This window comes from Phacochoerus africanus, chromosome 10, assembly GCF_016906955.1.
Source record: "Phacochoerus africanus isolate WHEZ1 chromosome 10, ROS_Pafr_v1, whole genome shotgun sequence".
Lineage (NCBI taxonomy): Eukaryota > Metazoa > Chordata > Mammalia > Artiodactyla > Suidae > Phacochoerus > Phacochoerus africanus.
Window position 1 is genome coordinate 121,297,000 of NC_062553.1, and position 27,685 is coordinate 121,324,684.

Genomic DNA, 27,685 nt, shown 5'->3' on the forward strand with positions numbered 1-27,685 from the left:
ACTCATACATTTAAAAACATTAAAGCCAGTATAATTATTTCAAAATCTGAAAAAAGAATATAACCATAAACTACTTCTTATAAATGCTGATATAAAAATCCCCCCAAAATATTATCAAACAGGAAAAAAAAATATTATCAAACAGAATCTAAAAACATACAGTACAGTATATACACCACAACTTGAGTGAGATTCATATTGGAAAGGCAAGGATAGTTTATATAATGTCCTTGTTTATGTAACTCATCATAGCTATAGACTGAGAAAGAAAAAATAAATAAATGATCACTAAGAAAGACAATTCTGGGGATTTGCCTATGTCCCAGTGGGTTAAGGATCCAGTGCTGTTATTGCAGCAGCTCAGGTTGCCACTGTGGCACAGGTTTTATCCTTGGCCCAAGAACTTCCACATGCCATGGACGTGGCCAAAAAAAAAAAAAAAAAAGAAGGTAATTCTGAAGATACAGTCAACAATAAACATAAATCTTAAGCCAAGAACCAACATCATGGAATGCCTACTATCAGCATTAGTATTTTTATTATTTTTATTTTTTTGCTGTGTCCATGGCACACAGAAGTCCCCAGGCCAGGGATCAAACCCATGTTGTGGCAGTGAGAACACCAGATCCTTAACTTGCTAAGCCAACGGGGAATTCCTGTATTTTTAACACTGTTCTGACAGTAGTAGTAGATGTATTAAAAAAGAGAAAAAAATAAGACATAAAATTAGAACAAAAAGGACAAAACCCTTAACAATTTCAGATGTTATTATATATCCCTAGAATAAGGAAACACCTGGGAAATGACTACAAGAATAAGAATTCAGCAAGTTTGCAAATTATAAATATACAAAAACCAATAGCTTTTCCACACACAAACAACAGGCAAAAACAACAGAAAAGATACTCTATTTATAAGAATAGCTTTGGAGTTTCCGTCGTGGCGCAGTGGTTAAAAAATCTGACTAGGAACCATGAGGTTGCAGGTTCGATCCCTGGCCATGCTCAGTGGGTTGAGGATCCGGCGTTGCCATGAGCTGTGGTGTAGGTCACAGACTCGGCTCAGATCCGGCGTTGCTGTGCCTCTGGCATAGGCCGGTGGCTACAGCTCCGGTGAGACCCCTAGCCTGGGAACCTCCATATGGCACGGGAGCGGCCCAAGAAAAGGCAAAAAGACAAAAAAAAAAAAAGAAGAATCGCTTAAAAAGATAAAATATCCAGGAATAAATTAGTCATAAAAGACCTAATGAAGAAAGTTTTGAAACACCACTGAAAGACATAAAAGGAGATTTAAATAAAACAGAAAAACATACCCTGTTCTTGGATAAGAAGACTCAATATTGTAAAGGTGTCAATTTTTCTGAAATTAGTCTATAAATTTAACACTATCCCAATAAAAAAAAATAGCAACAGGATATTTTCAGGAACCAGACAAGCTGATTCTAAATTTCACATGGAAAAACAAACATGCAAGAAAAAGAGGAAAGGTGGGGGTAACAAGGCCTACCAAATAGTAAAACATTATATAGCTATAGTAATTTAAGAGCTTGGCAATGGCACATTATTAGACAAATGGGTTAATGAAACTGAAGAGAATCCAAAAATAAATCCAAAAACATGCAAGAATTGAATATAATGATATAGACTGCATTTTTAAATCTAAGGAAAAGATTAATTTTTAAGTGATGTGACCACCAAATATTCTTCTGAAAAAAAATTAAATTGCATCCCTACTTAACTTCCAATAATAAATTTCAGATGGATCAGAAATTTTACCACACACTCAAAGAGTAAAACCATGGAACTAATAAAAGAAAAAAATGGGAATAAAATCTCTGAACCAAAAAGGTTTTTCTAGGTCATAAAGCCACAGACACCCTAAAAGAAAACACCAAAAAATGCTATTACAGAAGAATGACGAAAGTTTGTCATAAATCTAAACAAAGACAAAATCTAAGTGTTCGATTGGGAAAAAATATTTTATAATAAGTAAATCAAGAGATTATAAGTAAATCAAGAGATGATCTTCCAAATAAAGTGCATTTAAAAGTCAGTACGGAAAAAACTAGTAATCTAATGGGGATGGGGGAGAGGCTAAAGGATATGAATAGACGGCTCAAAAGGAAAAATATACAAATGATTTTTTAACTATAAAGAGAAGCTCAACCTCACTCATAACTTAAAAACGCAACTTAAAATAACTGCAAAGTACCATTTTTCATCTTTCAGATTAGTACAGATCATAAAACCTGATAAACATGCTATGCTAGGGACAATAATAAGAAAACAGACTCCTATGTAGTTTGGTTTTTTTTTTTCAAAATTTTTTTTCTTTTTGCTTTTTAGGGTCGCACCTGCAGCATGTGGAAGTTCCCAGGCTAGGGGCTGAATCAGAACTGAGGCTACCAGACTACATCACAACCACAGCAACTTGGGATCTGAGCTACATCTGTGACCTATACCATAGCTCACGGCCACACAGGATCCTTAACCCCACTGAGCAAGAGGCCAGGGATCAAACCCGGGTCCTCATGGATACTAATCAGGTTCATAACCGATAAGCCACAATGGGAACTTCCAGTCCAGAGTCTTTAGCTGGACATTGATTCAGGCCTCTATCATCTGTTTTTATCTAAATAGATATTAGTTAACATAAGAGAACACGTCAAAATCAAAATTTTGGAGTTCCCGTCGTGGCGCAGTGGTTAACGAATCCGACTAGGAACCATAAGGTTGCGGGTTCGGTCCCTGGCCTTGCTCAGTGGGTTAACGATCCGGCGTTGCCGTGAGCTGTGGTGTAGGTGGCAGACGCGGCTCGGATCCCGAGTTGCTGTGGCTCTGGCGTAGACCGGTGGCTACAGCTCCGATTCAACCCCTAGCCTGGGAACCTCCATATGCTGCGGGAGCGGCCCAAGAAATAGCAACAACAACAACAATAACAACAACAAAAAGACAAAAAAAAAATCAAAAATTTTTAAATAGAATTAGATATAACAACACAAAATACAATATTATGTTGAACGGAGGCTTTATAGCTGTAGAAACAATGTTTTCAGAGCTGATTAGATTTCTAATAGGAGGAAAGAATCTTCAATTCTCTCTAGTATGTCTTGAAAAAACATGTTTACATGTATTGGAAATGCAGCACTGAAACTTTTTTTTTTTGCTTTTTAGGGCCTCACCTGTGGCATATGAAGGTTTCCAGGATAGGGGTCCAATCGTAGCTACAGCTGCTGGCCTACACCACAGCCACAGCAACACTGGATCCTTAATCCACTGAGCCAAGCCAGGGTTCAAACCCACAACCTTATGGTTACTAGTCGGATTCATTTCCACTGTGCCACGACAGGAACTCCTGAAACTTTTCTACTAAAAAAAAAAAAAAAGCATTCTTTGGGAGTTGCCAGGTGGCACAGCAGGTTAAGGATCCAGCATTGTCACAGTTGTGGCTTGGTAGCTGCTGTGGTGCAGGTTTAATCCCTGGTAGAGGAACTTCTACATGCCATGGACATAGCCAAAAAGAAAAAAACAAACCAAAACAAAACAAAGCAAAAAAGGCACTCTTGGAGTTCCCATCGTGGCGCAGTGGTTAACGAATCCGACTAGGAACCATGAGGTTGCGGGTTCGGTCCTTGCTCTTGCTCAGTGGGTTAACGATCCGGCGTTGCCGTGAGCTGTGGTGTAGGTTGCAGACGCGGCTCGGATCCCGCGTTGCTGTGGCTCTGGCGTAGGCCGGTGGCTACAGCTTCGATTCGACCCCTCCTCGCCTGGGAGCCTCCATATGCCGCGGGAACGGCCCAAAGAAATAGCAAAAAAGACAAAAAAAAAAAAGAAAGAAAGGCACTCTTTTCCTTTACAGTAGTCATCAAGTCCACAAACTGAAATAACAAACAGCATAGCAAAATTTACCTAAAGGGTGATCAGCATAATCTGGTCTTTGAATATAACTTGGCACTGGCCTTGTTGGCATCTAAAAACAATGAAGAGGACAGTGAGAACCAATTCAAATATGAAAGTAACTTTCAATATTAAAATTTACTGAGAAAATTAAAAGTGAGGGAAAAACAAAATTCATTCGTTTGGTTTAAATGGGAAAAAAGTTTTAAATGGCAACTTAAATATCACAACATACCCATTTCTTGAAGATTAAGCTTTATTTTCCTAGCACTAATGCCACCCCCTTTCCCAGGATATGTAAGTAAGGGTGAGAGTGACTGAGGCCATTAAGGATTTAAGATTACACACAGGCAGTGGAGGTGGGCTGAGGTACCAAACAAATCAGTGAACCAAAAACAATAATAAATGATGTCTCAAAGTAAATGCACACCAACAGGTTCCCCGTCATTACCTCTGAGACCTACGACGACACTTATGTTTTTAACATTTTCCAAATTTTAAAAATTAAAAGATTAGTAAAAAGAATTTAAGTATTTGAGGATGACAAATAAGTCTCAACTTAGGTCAATTCCTAGGTTAAGACTCTGAAGTCGGTCAGCCAAGAACACAGGAAGGAGCAGGAGGGGCAAAAGGGGCAGATCTAAATTAAGGTAGAAATACATCACCCTAAAAAATTTTAGAAGAGTAGTAATATACACCACCATTACACTGCTCTGAAAATATCTAGTCTACTTCATCCTTCTTTTTCAATTAAAGAAGTCATTGATCCTTCACCTAAAAATTTTTTCTACTTCACGCATGAATGCTAATCATCCAACCATCTTCTAAATAATGCACCATAAAAGCTAAAAGGCTAGAATGTACACTTGATGATATGCTTCATAACTGGAATACAAATTACAAGCATCATTTTTAGGAAATGTAAAATTCTGAAAATTGGTTTAAAAGAATGTTAAATTGTTATTACCTTATTTACTCACCAGTGGATAATGTGGTCTGAGTTTACCAGTGTATCGATAACCTGCCCATGGGTCAGTGTTGATATCCCCTTCCACAGTCCAGGAAGATACTTCTCGCTTGGCCTTTTCATCTTCTGGGAGACAGATGAGAGAAAAGAATGCCTAAGCAGCAGCAGCATACTCTATCACATGTTTGAAAACCAAGTGAATACAGAGAAACCTAAATCAAAACTACAATGAGGTACCACCTCACAAGGGTCAGAAAGGCCATCATTAACAAGTCAACAAATAGCAAATGCTGGAGAGGGTGTGGAGAAAAAGGAACTCTCCTACACTCACTGTTGGTGGGAATGTAAATTGGTACAACCACTAAGGAAAAGAGTATGGAAATACCTCAGAAAACTAAGTAAAGACCTACCAGTTTATCCAGCAATCCCCCTTCTGGGCACATATCTCTACAAAACATTCATTCAAAAAGACACATGCACCCCCATGTTCACTGAAGCACTAGTCACAATAGCCTGGAAACAACCTAAATGTCCATCGACAGATGAATGAATGAAGAAGATGCGGTACATATACACAACAGAATAATACTCAGCCGTAAGAAAGGACAAAATAATGTCATTTGCAGCAACATGTATGCAACTAGAGACTCTCATACTAAGTGAGGTAAGTCAGAAAGAGAAAGACAAACACCGTATGATATCACTTATTTGTGGAATCTAAAATATGGCACAAATGATCCTGTCTACAAAATAGAAACAGATCAAGGTCAAGGAGAGCAGATTTGTGGTTGCCAGCAGGGAAGGAGGGAAGGAGTGTGATGGATGTAGAGTTTGGGCTTTGATGGATACAAAACTGTTACATTTGGAATGGACAGGCTCTGGGGTCATACTGTACAGCACAGGGAACAGTGTGTGACGGGTCACTTGGCTGCATGACAGAAATTGAAGAAACATTGTAAATCAACTATACTTTAATTTAAAAAATATTAAAATAAAAAAATAGTTCCCATTGTGGCTCAGAGTAATGAACCCAACTAGTATCCATGAGACACCGGATTGATCACTGGCCTCACTCAGTGGGTTAAGGATCCAGCGTTGCCATGAGCTGCGGGATAGGTTGCAGATGCAACTTGGATCTGGCGTTGTTGAGGCTGTGGTGTAGGCCAGCAAGCGAAGCTCTGGTTCGAACTCTAGCCTGGGAACTTCCATATGCTGTGCATACGACCCTAAAAAGACAAAAAAAAAAAAAATTTAATAAATAAAAGAAAATCAAGCCAAAGAGCCCAGGCACAAAATCCAGCAAACTTCCACCCTAAACTAAATCACCAAAGCTACTGCTTTCTTGCTATGTTCACAGCCCTGTGACTCCTCAATGATCTAAGTGTCTTGAGAGGAAAAGCCCAAGCTAAATATTCTCAGTTTTCACACAATGTTGAACAGGAACAGTTCAGAGTCAAACTCCTTTTCTCAAGTAAATGCTAAATGTACTAAATGTATTCTATCTACAGTGTCAATTTATAAGGAACCCTGTTTTTGAAATATAAAATCTGAGCCTAGGTAAAACTTCCCAACTAAGAGCAGACATTACTAATGGATTCTGTGCTCTTAGTGAAAGAACACATTCTAAGTAATCCCAAAGCAAATTAAAAGTAAAAAACAAAAACTTCTCACTTAGCTGATAAATGACTTTCAAGTAAACGTAAGTTGCTTTGAAAATGTGTAATGTCATTTGTCTTTTTTCATTAAGGAGCTAATAGAAGGAAGTAGAAAAAGGCAAAGATAAGGGGAGGGAACAATCAATAGAAAGCTACTGAAAATTCATTAGAGGAGTTCCCATCATGGCTCAGTGCTTAACGAATCTGACCAGGAACCATGAGGTTGCGGGTTTGATCCCTGGCCTCACTCAATGGGTTAAGAATCCAGCGTTTCCGTGAGCTGTGGTATAGGTTGAAGATGCAGCTTGGATCCGGCAGTGTTGTGCATTGCTGTGGCCCTGGTGTAGGCTGACAGCTGTAGCTCTGATTAGATCCCTAGCCTGGGAACCTCCATTTGCCGGAGGAACAGCCCTAGAAAAGGCAAAAAGACAAAAAAAAAATTTTCATTAGAAAAACTGAGTTAGGATTTCCCACTGTGGCTCAGTGGGTTAAGGACCGACACTGTTCAGTGTGAGGATATGGGTTCAATCCCTGGTCTCAATTAGTGGGTTAAGGATCTGGCACTGCTGCAACCTGACATGTAGGTCACAGATGCAGCTTGTATCTGGCATTGCTGTGGCTGTGGCATAGGCTGGCAGCTGCAGCTCTGATTCGACTCCTGGCCCAGAACTTCCATATGCCACAAGCATGGTCATAAAAAGAAAAAAAAAGAAAAGAAAAAGAAAAATTGAGTCACACACCCTATTAACAGGTTAGTTAATAACATATAATGTTGTACAGATGGCAACAGGCACATGAAAAGATGCTCAACCGTACTAATTATTAGAGAATGCAAAACAAAACTACCATGAGGTACCATCTCACACCAGTCAAAATAGTCATCATTAAAAAGTCTACAAATTAAAAAAAGCTGGAAAGGGTGTGGAGAAAAGGAAACCTCCTACACTGTTCGTGGGAATATAAGTTGGTGCAGCTACTATGGAAAACAGTATGGAGGTTTCTCAAAGAACTAAAAACAGAGTTGCCGTATGATCCTGCAATCCTACTCCTGAGCATATATCCAGACAAAACTATAATTCAAAAAGATACATGTGCCCCATATGTTCACAGCAGCACTATTCACAATAGCAAAGACACAGAAACAACCTAAATGTCCATCAACAGATGAATGGATTAAGATGTGGAGGTATCTTCGTAAGTATACACAATGGAATACTACTCAACCATAAAAAATGAAATAATGCCATTTGCTGCAACATGGATGTACTAGAGATTCTCATACTAAATGAAGTCAGAAAGTCAACATCATATGATATTGCTTACATGTGGGATTTAAAATACGACACAAATGAACTTATCTATGAAACAGAAACAGACTCACAGACACAGAAGAGATTTGTGGTTGTCAAAGGGGATGGGGTGGATGGGGGAAGGATGGCTTGGGAGGTTGGGTTTAGCAGATGCAAACTATTATATACGGAATGGATAAATAACAAGGTCCAACTACAGCACAGGGAACTATATTCAATATCCTATGATAAACCATATGGAAAAGAATATATATGTATAATTGAATCACCCTGCTGTAGAGCAGAAATAAATACAACACTATAAATCAACTATGCTTTAAATATATCTATATACAGGAATTCCCGTTGTGGCTCAGTGGTTAACGAATCCGACTAGGAACCATGAGGTTGCAGGTTTGATCCCTGGCCTTGCTCAGTGGATTAAGATCTGGCATTGCCGTGAGCTATGGTGTAGGTTGCAAATGTGGCTCAGATCCTGTGTTGCTGTGGCTGTGGTGTAGGCCGGCAGCTACAGCTCCGATTCAACCCCTAGCCTGGGAATCTCCGTATGCCTTGGAAGCGGCCCTAGAAATGGCAAAAAGACAATAAATAAATAAATAAATAAATAAATAAATAAATCTATATATAATATATTGACTGAAATGCACCTAAAATTTTTTTTCACACAGAACAACAGATCCTCAGTAGTATCTGATGTCAGCACACTGACTGCATCTCTTATCCACAAACTAAAATAAAACTACTAACTTAAGACTTGGCACAAATTCAATCCCTCCTACACCAAGTAGCAACCTATACACCCTCCCAATGCATCACAATCTTTTCCTGCTTAATAACATGCTATCATAGGTTTTAAAAGTCAGACCTCAAATAATTTTGAAGAAAAAAAAATCCCTCTTTTAAGGACCGATTTAAAATAGAAACTAGGGAGAATAGCTGGAATCCTATCATCTTAAGCTAACAAGGAATGCTGAAAGGAGTAAAGGTGGCCAAGGTACAAAATTCCAGTCAGACGATAGATGCGTCCTAGGGATATAATGCACAGCATGCTGACTAAAGTTAACAACAACAAAGACATTCTACAACAGAAGAAAGGCTGGGGGGAAAATGTAATTATAATGTATACATGTAAGGATAACCTGACCCCCTTGCTGTACAGTGGGAAAATAAAAAAAAATTAAATTAAATTAAAAAAAAAAAAGCACACCTAAAAAAAAAAAGCACACCTAAAAAAAAAAAAAAGACATTCTAATCTCATTTTCTCATTTTATAGATGGTGAAACTGAGGCAATATGGTCACATGGACAGAGATATGGGGAAATGCTGCTTCCCAGCCCAGCACTCTCTCCAGAGCATGTGGTCAACTTGGGTTTGAAAGGCCAGTGAGGTGCAATTGACAAGAATGCAAGAATACAGCCAACCCATTCATATTCTTTGGAAGAGAATACAGTTAATATTACATATAAGGTAAAGGAATAGAGAAGATTAATAACAGAAAAGGGAAAGAAAACTACCATGCTACCGAATTTTGGGTATCTTTCTCCCCTATGAAGTTCAAGAAAGCCTCTGTGAATGTTAATGTCAAAGAGAAAACTGTTTCTTTCTCCAGGACAAAATGGAAACATTCATTGCTACTAGGTCCAACATCATAAAAAAGAGTCTGAAATGCAGACCAGCTGAACCTGCTTTAGTTGTGATTGCATCAAGTGCTTTTGTCTAAATCATAAACCTCAAGAATAATTTTCACCAGAAACATAAGACAGGCCAGCAATCAAGACGCAGGCTTTTTGCTTTAACATACTCCCAGGGAGTGTGCAGGGAAAAGGAAGGATGTTAAACCTTTCAAAGCTTCCTGCTGATTTGGATTCCAAATCTTCCACAATCTATTTTCAAAAGAGAACCAAAAGCAGACCTCAAACAAATAATATAACCCAAAAGCTGTCTAGACATCTAAGAATGAAATATGGCAAGTTTTTTTCTAATCTCTAGGTATAATGCCCTTCGGGAAATTTACACTTCCAAAGTAAGTTTTGCTTAATGTAAACTGTTTGAGGATAAATTTGATCCAAGCCCCTCAATTCTAGACACATAAGAGACACATAATAAATATGAACTGGACTGGGGGTTGGTAACAAAACTGGATACTAACCAGTCTTTTTCAGAAGACAGTGAAAGCATAGGACAGCATAGATAAACACCTGTGAGCTATCTTTAAAACATCACAATGCAACAGGGCCAGATAAGGTGCAGGTTGTGTTAAAGAGTACTTGTGCAAGATATGTGCAAGATCAAGTCCCAAGTCCATCACACCCTTCTTTCTGTCTTTACAAGTTTCAGTGCAGGGAGCCTCCCCAGCCAGTTTACACAGAGTATTTAGGCTTTGCCTAGGACCAACTTTCTGATGACAATCCTGATTCAATTCTCCCAGAGATGACTGTTAATTGGTTGCTGAGCACTTACTACGCACCTGTACATATGCTAAGCCCTTACATGGATTTGTTTATTTAATCCTCACAATCCAAGATTTCAGCATTTTAGAGATAAGGCTTAAGAGTAATCCATGCTCACAAAGCTTGGTGGAACCAGTTCTGAATTACCTAATACTTCCCCCCTCTACAGCTCAAAAATCAAGCACACTACTTTGGAGGGGTAGAGGAGTAGAATAAAAGGTATTATTGAGTTTTTTTACTTTTTAATCAAGTTTTTGTCTTATTTTTCACCATTCAAAAGATACTTGTTAAACATCTCCACCTTTTACTTTAGGAAAATAGGAGACCACACAATACACTGAACATATGATAAATGTAAAAAGTGTAGAATAAACAGTATTAAGATGCAAGGCACTATAATAGATTAGACTAAGAGCAAATGCTACTATGTGAACGCTAGCAGGAGACACCTGCAGGAAATTCTCACCCAAGCATCAGCATTATTCATCTTTAAGGGCTTCGCAATCTAACTGGTCTTCTTTACTAAGACACATAAAAAATAAATTCTGCCCTTGTGTCACTTAATTCACACCTGAAATTTTCCTAAGACCTGATTAGCTTCTGCAACCAAAAAAACTGCAGATCCAGATGGCTTCACTGGTGAACTCTACCAAACATTGACAGAAGAAATAACACCAATTCCACAAACCCTCTTCCGGAAAATACAACCAGGGGAAACATTTCCTCCTCTGTGAGTCCAGGATTTTTCTAATGCCAGACCCAGTCAAAGATATAAAAAGCTAATTACAGACCAGTATCCCACATGAACATAAATATAAATCAGTCATCTTTAATTAAAGATCAGTACACACTACATTTCATGAACTGCCTGCTACATTATTCTTGGAAGAGGTGCTATCTTTCAAGATGCTCTGGTTCCCTCCCAGCCTAACATCCTTCCCCCCTTATTGCTTTCCCGACACTCCTCTTAGCTCTGAGGATCACCCATGCCCTCCTCCAGAACTGCAACCCACAATGGTGTAGTTGAAGTCAACTGATTAGGGTGTGAAAGACACAGGGCTGACAAGCTAAAGCTGTCTCTATCCTACACAGCCCAACGGATCAAGAATACTGGGCTCACCTCACCCACTTGGAAATCATCCCCCAAGATCCAAGAGGGCACAATCTGAAACATGGCACCATACTAAACTCTAGAGGTATAAGTAAAACGTGAAGAGTTTCAGTCTAATGCAGTAATAATTATGTTCTTGGGGAACATCAGCAGCTTAATTTTCTTGTAGTGTAGTCATAATGAAACAGCTCCACCCTTAGAAATCCAATACTGAAGAAACAAGCACACTTTAATGAGTTGGCAAACACTTGGGGTAGAGACCCATTCTAAGCTCTTTTAGTAACATACTGTTTCACCTCAATCCTTTACTTCCCTGTGCTTTCAGCTCCTGGGTATAAAATGTTAGTAACTGGCTCAAAGAGTGCAAAAAATAGCCAACATCTTGGATATACAGTATTTAAAGTATGAGTAAATAAAGCTACATGGCATATTTAAACCTATCCCTACACTTTGATTTGAGGTAACAAATCCTATCATTTATGCTTTTATAAACTCATTTATTCACAATCCTTCTTCCTCATATCTAACCACATATCCTCCCACAATAGCCTAGCATTTCCAATAAATGTAGACTTCACTTAATACAACCACAGAATATACATCTTTTAAACTTTTTATTTCCTTTTCCTTCAAATGGTGGTTAAACTGACCTCAATGAAATTTTAAAGTATGTTACACATAAAGCAATCTACCAAACTCTATTAAATCAGCAAATTCCTAGAACATATATCAAGCAGATGAACTAAAAATACCAAAAATCAGTAAGCTGAAAGAGAAACCTTATACCAAGAACTGTGTGTTTCTGCCAAGTCTCCATCCATCAAGATGGCAATGCTTTAAGAACAAAAAGCCCTTGTCAATTTTCGGGTAACTGTGACAATCTGCCTGGAGCCAGCCACACTACTGGCATGAATTTACAGGATGAGGTGTCAAAGCCTGAAAGGCCACTCAAATCAGCGATAGATCCATGCAGCTGACAGCAACAGCTAAGGCGCAGCCCAGAGTTTCACTTTGTGGTGTCTCCCAAAGTAACCTCAAAAAGGAAAACTAAACATTAGACTTCAAGTAAGAACATTAAAACACCAAAAAAACAAAGTGATAAAATTCTGAGTTAGACAAAGCAACTGAAATTGAAACTAAAGAAAAACAAAAGCCATCTGATTAAATGAAGCCAGACAGCTCATGTGTCCTTGCCTATACTTCTAGCAAAGGGAAGACGGTGCCAGATGCCAAAAGGTTAAGACTTTTTCCGTTATTGCTCAAGTCAGATCCAACTACCCTAGCAACTATCTCGTGTTTTCATGTTACATATGTGATATAAGATTAACAAGGATATTACGCAGTCGCATTTTATTTACATGACTGCATACCACAAAGAACAAAAAATGTCCTCGTTCTAGGTTTCAGGATTATACTGTCAGAACATTCCAATATACACTTTCAGAGCTGGAAGAATTCTTGTCCTTGGCAAAAAGCCACTTCTCAGATAAATGGTAGAGATGTGCGACTGTACTTACTTGCTTTCTTATGTAGTAACTTGTGAGTAGCCCAACTTCCTTTAAAGCACTCCTAAAAAGAACAAACAAGAAAATCAGTGCCACACCTTCCTTAATTACAAACATTTTAAGGGATGTTGTATATAAGAAATAGTTATTGGAAACTTTGTTTGGAAAAAAATCAACATCTGTTAACTACTACATTAAATAGATGGAAAAGTTTAACAAATGATAATGTCTATTTTAAAAATCATTTCAGGGAGTTCCCGTTGTGATGCGATGGAAACAAATCCGAATAGGAACCATGAGGTTTCAGGTTCAATCGCTGGCCTCAGTGGGTTAAGGATCTGGCGTTGCCATGAGCTGTGGTGCAGGTCACATTCCAAGTTGCTGTGGCTGTGGTGTAGGCCAGCAGCAACAGCTCTGATTAGACCCCTAGCCTGGGAACCTCCATATGCCGCAGGCGCAGCCCTAAAAGGATAAAAGAAAACAAAAAAAATTTTTTTCAAAAAGCAACCTAAACTTCAAATGACATACTTCGAATAAGCAAAAAAACCCCATTTACAATATAATACAGCTATATTTCAATTTTCTGTCATCAAATTATTTTGAAATATTGAAACGAACCCTGAAAATAAGGAAAAAATTTGCAGATTCTTCCATAATTTATAGTAATTGGTCCTACCGACTTTGTCTGCTATGCACTGACAGCCCTCCTAGGCTAGACTGACCGAGCTATGAGGGAAGGGGCTTTGTCAAGCTTACCACTTTATACCCAGAGGCAAGCAGAGTACCTGGCACATGACGGCGTTTCAATGAATACCTGAATTTGACCAGAATGGAAAAATGACTAGAAAGACTAGACTTTTCACTTGGGAACACAGGTCTATGTGACATATTTCAGACACCAGTGAGAAGTTTCTCAATTTGCCAAAATGAATGCAAGTAGTAAATTGAATTCAAGGAATAAACTCAAGTAATACATCAGAAAAATTATTCAGGGGAGTTCCCGTCGTGGCACAGTGGTTAACGAATCCGACTAGGAACCATGAGGTTGTGGGTTCGGTCCCTGGCCTTGCTCAGTGGGTTGACGATCCGGCGTTGCCATGAGCTGTGGTGTAGGTTGCAGACACGGCTCGGATCCAGCGTTGCTGTGGCTCTGGCGTAGGCCGGTGGCTACAGCTCCGATTGGACCCCTAGCCTGGGAACCTCCATATGCCGCGGGAGCGGCCCAAGAAATAGTTAAAAAGACAAAAAAAAAAAAGAAAAATTATTCAACCAAACACAGAGTTTGTGTATGCTTTGATATTTATAGTCTGCAAAGAATTTAAAATTACTCAAATAACTCATTACAAGTACTAAGAAATTTCACAAATTCCTATAGGTTCTTTTGTCCATACTCGTGGCATGTGGAAGTTTCTAGGCCAAGGACTGAACCCATGCTAAAGCCAAGGTACTGCAGTGACAAGGCCAGATCCTTAACCTGCTTCGCCACAAGAGAATTCCTTCCACAAGTTTTAACTTTGCAAACACACACGCACACACAAAATCACAGATAAGAGGAAAGCTAAGGAAAAAATAGAAAAAAAAAAATCCCTAGAACTACGTAGTAATCAAACCCCATTATGCCAGTGATGTTGAAGCTGCTCTCCCGAGATTTACTCCAGGCCTCAGAGAGGCTGGTTTCTCCCTCGAGGGCTAGATCTTCACAACTTCCCCTTCATTCCCCTCCCATCTTCCTCAGCCAGCAAGAGCTGAGTCAAAATCCGCAGGTCATACCCATTATCTCCTACTACAACATAAAACCTGTAAAGACTTCAAAGGTATAAAAAGGTTATCTGCAGAATTCCTGTCGTGGCTCAGCAGGTTAAGAACCCAACTAGACTCGGAGTTCCCGTCATGGAGCAATAGTTAAGGAATCTGACTAGGAACCATGAGGTTGCAGGTTCGATCCCTGGCCTTGCTCAGTGGGTTAAGGATCTGGCATTGCCATGAGCTGTGGTGTAGGCTGGCGGCTACAGCTCCGATTAGACCCCTAGCCTGGGAACCTCCACATGCCTCAGGAGTGGTCCTAGAAAAGGCAAAAAAAAAAAAAGAAAAAAAAAGAACCCAACTAGATTCCATGAAGATGTGGGTTCAATCCCTGGCCTCGCTCAGTGGATTAAGGATTCAGTGTTGTAAGCTGCAGTGTAGGTCACAAACACAGCTCGGATCCGGCATTGCTATGGCTGTAATGTAGACTGGCAGCTGCAGCTCTGAGTTGACCCCTGGTCTGGGAACTTCCCTATGCCTCAGGTGCAGACCTAAAAAGAAAAAAAAAGGTATCTGCAACATTAAAGATTTTTTTCATCTTTTTTTTTGTCTTTTTTGTTGTTGTTGTTGTTGTTGCTATTTCTGGGGCCACTCCCGCAGCATATGGAGGTTCCCAGGCTAAGGGTCCAATCGGAGCTGTAGCCGTGAGCGTACACCACAGCCACAGCAACACCAGATCTGAGCCATGTCTGCAACCTACACCACAGCTCACGGCAACGCCGGATCGTTAACCCACTGAGCAAGGCCAGGGACCGAACCCACAACCTCATGGTTCCTAGTCGGATTCGTTAACCACTGCGCCACGACGGGAACTCCTCATCTTTTTTTTAGAGCTGCGCTCTTGTCACATGGAGGTTCCCAGGCTAGGAGTCGAATCAGAGCTGCAGCTGCCTGCCCACACCACAGCCACAGCAACGTGGGATCTGAGCCGCATCTGCAGCCTACACCACAGCTTACGGCAATGCTGGATCCTTAACAATGAGCTATGCCAGGGATCAAACCCACATCCTCATGGATACTAGTCAGGTTCATTAGCCACTGAGCCATGACAGGAACTCCTTGAAGATTTTTTTGAAACTAAAACTGAGCTCAGTCTTTTTGGAAGGATGGGAGATGTAGGGAGCAGAATAATGGAGCCGGAAGATGTCCATGTCCTAAAACTCAGAACCTGTAAATATGAAGGTTAAAATTAAGGTAAAGGGGAAATTAAAGCTGCTAATGAGCTGACCTGGAGACTGGGGAGACTGTCCCGTCTTACCCAGATGCGACTGTGATCACAGGGTCCTTAAAGGTAACTGCAACATTAAAGATTTTTTACCTTTTTTTTAGAGCTTCACTCTTGTCTTATGGAGGTTCCGTTGCTGTGGCTCTGGCAGAGGCCAGTGGCTGTAGCTCCAATTAGACCCCTAGCCTGGGAACTCCCATATGCCATGGATGCAGCCCTAAAAAGACAAAAGACAAAAAAAAAAGAAAGAAAGAAGATTCCCAAGAACTAAAATGGGAGTAAGTGATTTCTTCAGTACTAACCTATTACGTAAGAAAGGAACACTCAATGTTGAACTACAGTATGAAGATACTTATAATAATACCTGTAAATTACCATTCACTAAATGTGTGCCCTACACACCTATCTTTCATTGCATCCTCACAAAAACCCTGTATGGAAGATGGCATTGTCCCCATTTTACAAATGACAAAACTGAAGCACAAACTAAATAACTTGCCTATTACATAATAGAACCATGCGTGGCAGAACAAGGACTCAAAACCAGGATTACCTGACCACAGGTCCTGCTTTCTCACTGCAGTGTGGGGATGTGTGGCTGTCGGGGGTGCACACTCAAGTTCAAAGCACTGATGTAGCACCAAACTTGGAACTAGGAAACACAGGTGTGACTAAGCTGTACCATGTACTGGCTGTAGCATTATAAGCTCTAAAATGTTACCATTAAGTCTAGGAAATGGTGGAGTTCCCGTCATGACCTCATTGTAACTCAGCAGTTAACGAATCTAATATCCATGAGGACGCAGGTTTGATCCTTGGCCTGGCTCAGTGGGTTAAGGCACTGCCCTGAGCTGTGGTGCAGGTCACAGATGCAGCTCGGATCTGGTGCTGCTGTCGCTGTGGTGTAGGCTGGCAGCTGCAGCTCCAATTCAACCCCTAGCCTGGGAACTTCCATATGCCATGGGTATGGCCCCGAAAAGACAAGGGAGAAAAAAAAAAAAAAAAGGTCTAGGAAGGAAGTGGTGATAATTATTAACCATTTTAATGGATCCTGAGCTGCTCCACCTATAAAATGGGTTGACATCTCCAGGAGATCACCTAGCAAATCAACGGAGATAATGCAAATAAATAACGTGTATGAAAGCAAAGTGTCTGGCACACAGCAAGTGTCAGTGTGCAGGAGCCCCTGACACACCAGTGCTCATCACCAAGCCCAGCGCTGGGCAGGTTTTCTCTACAACTGGGGGAGGAGAAACAAAGATTAACGTGGTCATATGCACAGACTCCTTCTGGTTGTAGATGGAAATGTGAACTATTCTCCTCACTTTGTGGGACAGGCTGCAAGCTGCCTGCCTCACGGACACTCTGCCGTTTCCTTAACAGCCACAGAACTCTGCTAGAGTGGAGTCCCGGTGTCCCTGCTAAAAGCACCCCATCCTAGCTGAAGACACAGGTGGCCATGTGACCCAGTCTGGCCAGCAAAAAATGTTAAGTCCAGCTGTTGGGTGGGGCTTCCAGAAAGCTGCTGAGAAAAAAGACTATCTTCTACCCTTTGCCCTTTCCCTGCTTCAAAGCCAGAGATGTTGCCGGAAGTAAAGCAGCCATCTTGTGACCGGGAAGTGACAAGCACATCCCAAGAAGCCCGAGTCCCTAATGACTCTGTGGAGCTGCTGTTCCAAGGCTCAACACGTCCACCTCAAGACCCCTCATCACAGATTAAAAACAATAACAAAGACATCACTGAAGATGCCTTTAAGAATTCCCGTTGTTGCTCAGTGGTAATGACTAGTATCTGTGAGGACACAAGTTCGATCCCTGGCCCTGCTCAGTGGGTTAAGGATCCGGCATTGCCGTGAGCTGCAGTGTAGGTTGCAGACAAGGCTCAGATCTGGTGTTGCTGTGGCTGTGGTGTAAGCTGGCAGCTGCACTCTGATTCGACTCCCAACCTGGGAACTTGGGAATTCCCATATGCTGCAGATGCAACCCTATAAAGACAAAAAAGAAAGAAGGATTAAAAGATTATAAATTGAATATACTTAAAAAAAAAAACAAAGACACCTTTAGTTTTGGTAGCTAGGTAACTATACTTTAGAAACTGAATTGGATTATGAAGTACAAAAACTTAAAGAACAACAAGATACGCAAATCACTCACTCATCTATTTAATAAAAGACAAGTTTTTTTCACTTACATATACTTACTCAAGGACTCAATTCCCAATTATTCACGGTAATTTTTAATATTTTGGCCACGCCCATGGCATGCAGAAGTTCCTAGGCCAGGGATCGAACCCTCACCACAGCAGTGACAGTGCTGGAGCCTTTAACCATTAAGCTAACAGGGAACTCCCTATTCACCATAATTTTTTAAATGGGGGAAGCAAAGGCACAGCAGTGACAGTGCTGGAGCCTTTAACCATTAAGCTAACAGGGAACTCCCTATTCACCATAATTTTTTAAATGGGGGAAGCAAAGGCACATGACTTATTTTAAGAAACCTTAACTCCAGTCCTCAATCTCAACCTCTTCTCCCTCTCCCCTCTCCAAACTATTCCTCCTTATCAATGTGACTGGGAAAAGTGACAAGACAGACTGGAGCTTCTTGTTTTCCTTCCTCCGGTCTAGCCTGCAGCAGAGACATATACGGTAGTAAGCAAGGAAAAGGTCAGGGATGGGATGAAGGGAGGGAGGGAAGAGAGACATTCAAGGCAGGGCCTAGAACCCCAGTCTGAGTCCACTGCGCATGGAGCGTGGTGGGCGTGCATGGACTTTGCTCACTTCCAGCCTTAACGTCAGTGTTGCCCTAACTCCAGGCCAACCATGTGCACACCAACTACGCCTGGTACGATTCTCAATTCATTCTCATTATGCCAGCTTGTGACAACCAGCTAAAGCTCTGACCAGTGAGAACTAAGTACAGCTGAAGTGGCTTCTATGTCTCCCAGATAGAGCCAAGGCTGCAGCACCACCACGAATGGCCTTCCCTGAAGAAATTAAAGATTCCATATGATATAAAGTATTTTCAAAACATATACATGCCCACTGCTAAATAAAGATGTCATTAAATCAGGATCCCCTTTCAAATTAAAAAAAAAAGTTAATAGGTAATTTGAAAAGGAAAAGACTTTTAAAACTAGAAGAAACAAATTTTCTAGAAGATGAAATCTGCTGAGCAGTCAGTCTCCCCACTCAAAAGCAACTTTGTCATGTATCTTACATAATAATTGACAGATTTTTTTAAATGCTACTATGTTAATATAACAATGCAGATAACCATTTTTAAAATGAATTTTATGTTCTACACACAATCGAACAATTTTAAATGCTTGCTCAAGGCCATATATAACATCTTATATATGCCAAATATTCAAAGGCAGGTTGAGACTGGAAAGTGAACATCTTTAATGTTTGATGACAGGCTGAGTATTCATTTCACTGTATCCTTTCCTGTAGTGCAATACTTTTTCAGGTCACTGAATACTTTGAGAATCTTGGGAAAACAATCATTCACCTTCACGGGGGCGGGGAATCCATGCACATAGGTGCATACAAGTCTACTCATTCACTCATATAAATACAGAACACACCTTACAGCTACAGCAGTGCGCTAGATGCTAGGCATTTGGGAATGAACAATATGGCCCATTCTACACAAGTATTACATGGCTAGTTACACAATTAACTACATAGTTTTAAGTCATAAGGACTAAAAAGAAAACATACACAGTGCTATGAAAAGAGGCTTAGAAGACAAGAGCTAGAGATACAGGCAGGGGTCAGAACACGTTACAGATGCTGGTCTAGGGAGTTCCTGCTGTAGCTCAGCAGTAACGAACCCAACTAGTACCCACAAAGATGTGGGTTCAATCCCTGGCCTTACTCAGTGGGTAAAGGATCTAGCATTGCCTTGAGCTGTGGTGTAGGTCGCAGACACAGCTTTGATCCCCAGTTGCTGTGGCTATGGCGAGGGCCGGCAGCTACAGCTCCAATTCAACCCCTAGCCTGGGAACTCCCACATGCCGCAGGTGTGGCCATAAAAAAGAAAAAGAAAAAAAATCTGGTCTATTCTAATGACAAGAGAAAGTCATTAAAGGGTTTTAAATGAAGGGACAATCTGATGAAGACTTGAGTTTATGTCTTCCCTCATCTTCATCTACAAACCCCACACGAAATCTCTTTTGGAAGACAGAATGGTCCTGAGGAACTCTCTGAAACTGGTTTTTAATACAGGCAGCCCTTGCTTTGCACAGTGGTGTAGAACCATAAAAAAAACACCATTCAAGGGAGTTCCCGTCATGGCACAGTGGTTAACGAATCCGACTAAGAACCATGAGATTGCGGGTTCGATCCCTGCCCTTGCTCAGTGGCTTAAGGATCGGGCGTTGCCGTGAGCTGTGGTGTAAGTCGCAGACGCGGCTCGGATCCCGCGTTGCTGTGGCTCTGGTGTAGGTTGGCAGCTACAGCTCTGATTAGACCCCTAGCCTGGGACCCTCCATATGCCGAGGAAGCGGCCCTAGAAAAGACAAAAAAAAAAAAAAAACCACCATTCAAGATGTGAACTGTAAAAAGCAATCTTCATAATCAACAGGGAAAAGTACAATGTTCCATGACCTTCAAACTTTTTGTCATTTAAAAGTCTCTTACTCTAGGTTATAAATACACATGAAACTGAAAAAAAAAAGTAAACCTAATATTTGGTTATTATACTAACTTAAAACATTAGAAATATTGAAAATTAGAGTATTTTCTTTATTTAAAACTTGGGAGTTCCCTGGTGGCCTAAAAGGATAAGGATCTGGCACTGTCACTGCTGTGGTTCTGGTTACTATTGTGGTCTGAGTTCGATTCCTGGCTTGGGAACTTCCACATGCCATAGGAGTGCCCCCCCCAAAAAACAAACAAACAAAAAAAACAAACACACACACAACAAACAAAAAACAAAACTTATCAAGACTAGTTTGTATATGTATGCCTTCTTCCCACTGTATAACTTGGTAAACAGAGTGAGCATCTTTTTTATGCTTGGCAAACTGTCATACTCCTCTCCAGGTTTGCAACAGCTTCCAAATTTTATCCTTTGTTTTTTCTTTTTTCTTTTTTTTTTTTTATTGTTGTTGTTGTTGTTGTTATTGTTGTTGTTGTTGTTGTTGCTGTTTCTTGGGCCGCTCCCACGGCATATGGAGGTTCCCAGGCTAGGGGTTGAATCGGAGCTGTAGCCACCGGCCTACGCCAGAGCCACAGCAACTCGGGATTCGAGCCGCGTCTGCAACCTACACCACAGCTCACGGCAACGCCGGATCCTTAACCCACTGAGCAAGGGCAGGGACCAAACCCGCAACCTCATGGTTCCTGGTCGGATTCGTTAACCACTGTGCCACGACGGGAACTCCTATCCTTTGTATTTTCAATACCTCTGAGAATTCCTTTACTGTAAAGTTTTTTGCTGATGTCACTTCTCCTGAAACACCATTCTTTTCATCACAACTATTTTCCTCATTTTTCAACAAGTCTGTCTGAGTTCCTCTGGATGGATGTCTAGTCTCTAGAAAGGGGGACAATGTCAGCATTCCTGTGGTCAGCTCTTTCTTGTACAGCTCCATTTATGTTCCATTCAGCATTATCATGTAGCATTTCTTTTTTTTTTTTCTTTTCCTTTTTACAGCTGTAGGTGCAGCCATATGGAAGTGGAAGTTCCCAGGCTAGGGATCAAATCAGAGCCACAGATGCCAGCCTATGTCACAACCACAACGAGGCCGGATCCAAGCTGCGTCTGTGACCTACTCGGCATCACTGGATCCTTAAGCCACTTGAGCAAGGCCAGGGATTGAACCCACATCCTCTCAGATACCACATCAAGTTCTTAACCTGCCGAACCACAATGGGAACTTCCATGTAGCGTGTCTTTGTTGCACTTTCAACTTTGTTGGCCAATCCCTTCTTTCAGTTATCCATTTTTGTAAAATGTCACTTAAGTTTATCACCAAGAAACCAGAAAGCAACTAACTACAGGCTCTGCTGTCTGCAAGAAAACCGAGTGACAAATGCACAGGGGCCAATCGCTGACAGGCTCTGAAAGAAGTGGAAGGACTGGTCACTGATCAAGACGCACAGCTGCGATTCACACAGTGATCTGAGGACTGAAGAGCTGGCAGGGACGTATGTCCTTTACGTCGTTACCACGTTGCTGGGAGACTGGTTTAACTAATCTGTGGTAACTAAATTCATGCATATCAAAACTGCAAAATAAGATCTGCCTTTATACAGTTGGCAACCTGATACAGCCTATTTATAAAACTTTTCTAAATAGGTTATGAGAACAAAATACTTTTGCCTCACCCAGCATCTTTTTTTTACCCTCATAGAAGCTGACGCATATTTCCTTAAATAAAACAACATCTCTATCCCAACCAATTCATTTAGAGAGCACAGAAGTTTACATACCAATTTAAATCGAGAAAGGGAGGAGGAAGGAATCAGAGTGAGGTCAAAGGAGCATTTTGAAATGTTACCAAAATTTAGTATTTTCACCTAATTTTTTAATACTACAAAAAATATATTGTCTATTTATTATTAAGGATAATTTATAATTCATAAAGGGTTATAAGTAGGAACAACTCAAAACTCACATATTTCTAAAATTTACTTACTTTTGCATTTTTTTATTTTATTTTATTTTTTAGGGCGGCACCGGAGACATACAGAGGTTCCCAGGCTAGGGGTCTAATCGGAGCTGTAGCTGCCGGCCTACACCACAGCCACAGGAATGCCAGATCCAAGCCACATCTGCAACCTACACCACAGCTTATGGCAACGCCAGATCCTTAACCCACTGAGAGAGGCCAGGGTTCGAACCCGCAACATCATGGTTCCTAGTTGGATTTGTCTCCGCTGTATCACAACAGGAACTCCAAAACTCACATTTTTATTTTCTTTTTCGCCCACCCCATCGGTAGGCAGAATTCCCTGGGCGAGGGATTGAACCTGAGCCACAAGAGCCACCAGAGCTCCTGCACTGACAACGTGGGATCCTCAACCTCTGAGCTATACAGGAACTCCTCACGTGGTTTCTAAACTAAGTTTAGGGCAGATGCTAAAATCATGGACTTAGACATCAGACAGACTTGAACTCTAGCTTGTTAACTTATTAGCTATAAGACTTGAAAAAAAAGTTTAATCTCTAAGTTCCACTTTCCTCAACAGCAGGAAAACTGTGTAAAAGTGTGCAGCCAATAATATGCACTCAATGGTAATTACTACCAATTTTATTATTTCTAAAAGCAATTTAAGTTTTAAATTTGAAAAGATGATGCACCTAAATATCTTTAACATACATCAACCTGGCCCTGAATTCTTAGCTTATGAAAACTTACAGCAATTAGGCAGCTAGTGATGACCACGGGCTTTTCAGCTTACTAGCATCACTGACTGTGGAACCTACACACTAGAGAAGGGGATGAAAGCGTTGGGAAGAACCTGAAATTTGAACACACCCTCCAGTGAATACACAGATTTCACAGAGAAGAGCCTGCAGCTCAAGATGTGTGAACATAACCTGTGACCAATCTTTGGCAGAATTCTAAGCTACAAAGACACAAAAGCAAACCTTAGGAAGCCAGGTTTGGGGTTGTTTGTTTGTGTAAATTTTAATAAAACACTGAACAGAGACATTAGAAACCTCATTGTAAAAGAGATAAAAGCAAAGGATTCACAGATTTAGTCCAATACAAAACCCAAACAGAATGTATAGAGCAGCTATTTGAGGACTGTGGAAAGCAAACAGTAGCAAGCAGATTGGAGAAGACCAAAACGTGAAGTACCACTGAACTGGTGATGAATTTACCATCACTCTCTCCTCCAAAATCACCAGGGGCAACATGGAAGTGGCCACCAGAGTACAAACACAGAGCTGTGCTGCAGCTCTCTAATTCTGGCTCAAAGAACAGGAAAGGGAATTCCTAGGGCTCAGAGCACAGTCTACCTTCTTTTCTCTTGTCTGTCCTCTCACACTCCAACCCCAACGATCTTGAGGTGGTGCCTCACAACATGAGCTTGCAGCAGCCCAAGTTCTGAGGAAGAGGCCTTTCCTCTCCGATCAGTGAAGCTGTGGTCTAGGAAGAGTAGACCTAAACGCCATTATTTTCTTCTCCCTGGGTCCTCCTGTCATCTGGCCTAGACACAGGCACAGTAACAAAGTACACAGTGAAGCAGGTAACTAAAACCCTAGCTTTCTGGCCACAGGACTAAAAATCAGTATTCCCAAGGACACAGAAAATACCATAAAGAAGCACCAGAAAGCAACCCCATAAAGTTGTTCATAATACAAAATACTGGAGTTCCTGCTGTGGTGCAGCAGAAACGAATCCGACTAGGAATCATGAGGTTGCAGGTGTGATCCCTGGCCTTGCTCAGTGGGCGCTGCTGTGAGCTGTGGTGTAGGTCGCAGAAGCAGCTCGGATCCTGCATGGCTGTGGCTGTGGCTATGGCCAGCAGCTGTAGCTCTGATTGGACTCCTAGCCTGGGAACCTCCATATGCCACAGGTGTGGCCCTAAAAAACAAAACAAAATACACACACACATATATATATATATATATGAAATATTGATACATGTAAGAACAGAACTAACAGACAACCAGGTCTCTGGGAGAGATGTGACTAGCAATGCAAAGTCTTTGAAAACTGAACTGACACTGAAACCAAGATGGCAGGTTAGAACTCATAGGTTGTATCTACCCAGATTAGTAGCCAACTAAAACTAAAACATCAACATTTTCCCTAAGATTTAAACAAAACTCAAGATCTCATAATATAATATTCAAGACCTACAGAATACAATCAAAAATCATTCAGCATATAAAGAACCAAGACAGGAGTTCCCATCGTGGCTCAGTGGTTAACGAATCTGACTAGCATCCCTGAGGATGCAGGTTCAATGCCAGGTCTTGCTCAGCGGGTTAAGGACCCGGCATTGCCGTAAGCTGTGGTGTAGGTTGCAGACACAGCTCAGATCCTCCGTTGCTATAGCTATGGCAAAGGCCAGCAGCTGTAGCTCTGATTTGAACCCTAGCCTGGGAACCTTCATATGCCACAGGTGCAGCCCTAAAAAGCAAAAAAAAAATAGAAAAATAAAAAATAAAAGTCAAGTCATTAAAAAAAAAACAAAAACCAAGACAATTTCAACTCACAAGGGAAGTAAGTCAACAGACACCAATGTTAAGACGACACCAATGGTAGCATTAACTGACAGACTTTAAAGTAGCTATTCTTAAAATGCTCCAACAATCCATCAAAAACACTCTTAAGTCAATGGAAAAAAAGAAAATCTTCACAAAGAAAAGAGGATATAGGGGAGTTCCCGTCGTGGCGCAGTGGTTAACGAATCCGACCAGGAACCATGAGGTTGCGGGTTCGGTCCCTGCCCTTGCTCAGTGGGTTAAGGATCTGGCGTTGCCGTGAGCTGTGGTGTAGGTTGCAGACGCGGCTCGGATCCCGCGTTGCTGTGGCTCTGGCGTAGGCCGGTGGCTACAGCTCCGATTCAACCCCTAGCCTGGGAACCTCCATATGCCGCGGGAGCGGCCCAAGAAATAGCAACAACAACAACAACAACAACAACAAAAAAGACAAAAGACCAAAAAAAAGAAAAAGAAAAAGAAAAGAGGATATAAAAAAAAAACAAACAGGAGTTCCCGTAGTGGTGCAGTGGTTAATGAATCCGAGTAGAAACCTTGAGGCTGGGGGTTCAATCCCTGCCTCGCTCAGTGGGTTAAGGATCCAGCGTTGCCGTGAGCTGTGGTGTGGTCGCAGACTTGCCTTGGATCCCACGTTGCTGTGGCTCTGGCGTAGGCTGGTGGCTACAGCTCCGATTCAACCCCTAGCCTGGGAACCTCCATATGCCGAGGAAGCGGCCCTAGAAAAGACAAAAATAAATAAAAACCAAGTGAAAATTTTAAAATTAAAAAATACAATAGCCCAAATAAAAAAACTAACTGGATGTACCTAAAAGCATAATGAAGATGACAGAGGAAAGATTCAGTGAACTAAAAGACCAAAAGAAAACATCCCATTTGAACACAGAAAAGGTTTTTTTAAAAAATGAACAGAGCCTCAGGACACATGACAATAACAAAGAAAATTACTAACAGTAAAGAGTAAAATTACATAAATATTTTTTAAAAGATCAATTAACTACAATAATACAACAGTCTAAATTGTATATATCTAACAACAGAATTTCAAAATACATGAAGCAGAAAATAACAGAGGTATAAGGAGAAACAAAAATCCACAACATAATTGGAAACAAAATTTAACAATTATTATTGATGAAAACTCTCAGTAAACTAGAATTCCCTTGACTTGATAAAGATCGTCTCTGAATATCTATATATTATATCATACTGAATGTGAAAGTCACAATGCGGAAATCCTAAGATCAGGAACCAAAGACGTGCACTTTCAACATGCACATTTCAAGATCACACTGGAAGTCAACAATGCAACAAGGCAAGAAAAATATAAAAGGCATACAGACCAGAAAGTAAGAAATAAAACTGTCTCCATTCAACACTATGCTGAACAGAATTTAACCACTCTGATCCATCACCAGCTCCCAGAAAGGACTTTACATAGAAAAAACTCATTGATTTAAACTGTATTAGTGAAGTTATTAAATGCTAAGCAAGTCACTCCACTAGATTACTAATTCTTCATATTGGTAAAATACAACCTCTAAATAATAAAAATGAGCAAACCCTGCCAGAAAGTTATAGAGCATAATTTTTAAACTCCTTCCAGTGGTCTACAAGCAAGTCCTTCCTTCCTCATTTTCAAATAAAGAAAACATAATAAAACGGAAAACTACCTGTTTATTCAAGAAGACCTACTAGACACAAGTAAGAGGAAGGAATATAGGAACATTAAAAAGTTCAGGAAAATGTCCTTTCAAGAAGATACAACAAGCTTATTTTATAAGTTCTAGAGATACTGCTACCAGCAACCACACTACCATACTGTGGTTCCACAGCTATAAGACTGGTACTTCCTTTTTTTTTGTCTTTTTTGCCATTTCTTGGGCCGCTCCCGCGGCATATGGAGGTTCCCAGGCTAGGGGTCAAATCAGAGCTGTGGCCGTCGGTCTACACCACAGCCACAGCAACACTGGATCGGAGCCTCGGCTGCAACCTACACCGCAGCTCAAGGCAACACTGGATCCTTAACCCACTGGGCAAGAAGGCCAGGGATCGAACCCGCACCTCATGGTTCCTAGTCTGATTCATTAACCACTGAGCCACGACAGGAACTCCAAGACTGGTACTTCCAATTTCAAAACTTTCAATAAAAAGGAAGTGTAAGAAATGCCAAAATCAATCAATTAATATTAAATGAGTGCTTAATATATCAAAAGCTTTCCTGAATTTGAAAGTACCTATTTTGGATCTAAACAAAGATATTCCACGTAAAATTGCTATTTAATACGCTCTTTATTTATTTATTTATATTCATATTTTTTTTAAATACCAAAATTATTTCTAAGTAAAGGGCATAAAATATAAAATTGCCAGCCAGGTGTAGTTTTAAGTTAGAAACAAATGCTTTATAACCCTAGAAAGGAAAATACTCTCTCGAAATGTTATTTTTTCAAGGACATTTTCCATGAAATATTTTAGCAGGATGTAGGACTCAGGGGATGTTACACAAGAGAAGATGAAGGAAAACCCCAAGATGATCCCCTCCCATCCCACCCTTCTTTCCCCCCCCCCCCCCCC

General features: G+C 40.7%; 1 protein-coding gene across 1 annotated transcript in view; it reads right to left on the reverse strand.

Annotated features, from left to right (window-relative positions):
- Positions 1–27,685, reverse strand: part of METAP1 (methionyl aminopeptidase 1) — a 64,028-nt gene that overhangs the window by 20,083 nt on the left and 16,260 nt on the right. The window contains exons 2-4 of the mRNA XM_047798797.1: positions 12,907–12,958; positions 4,877–4,989; positions 3,909–3,969 (exon numbers count right to left, since the gene is read on the reverse strand). Coding sequence (XP_047654753.1) covers positions 3,909–3,969; positions 4,877–4,989; positions 12,907–12,958 — 226 coding nt within the window. The remainder of the gene's footprint in view (positions 1–3,908; positions 3,970–4,876; positions 4,990–12,906; positions 12,959–27,685) is intronic.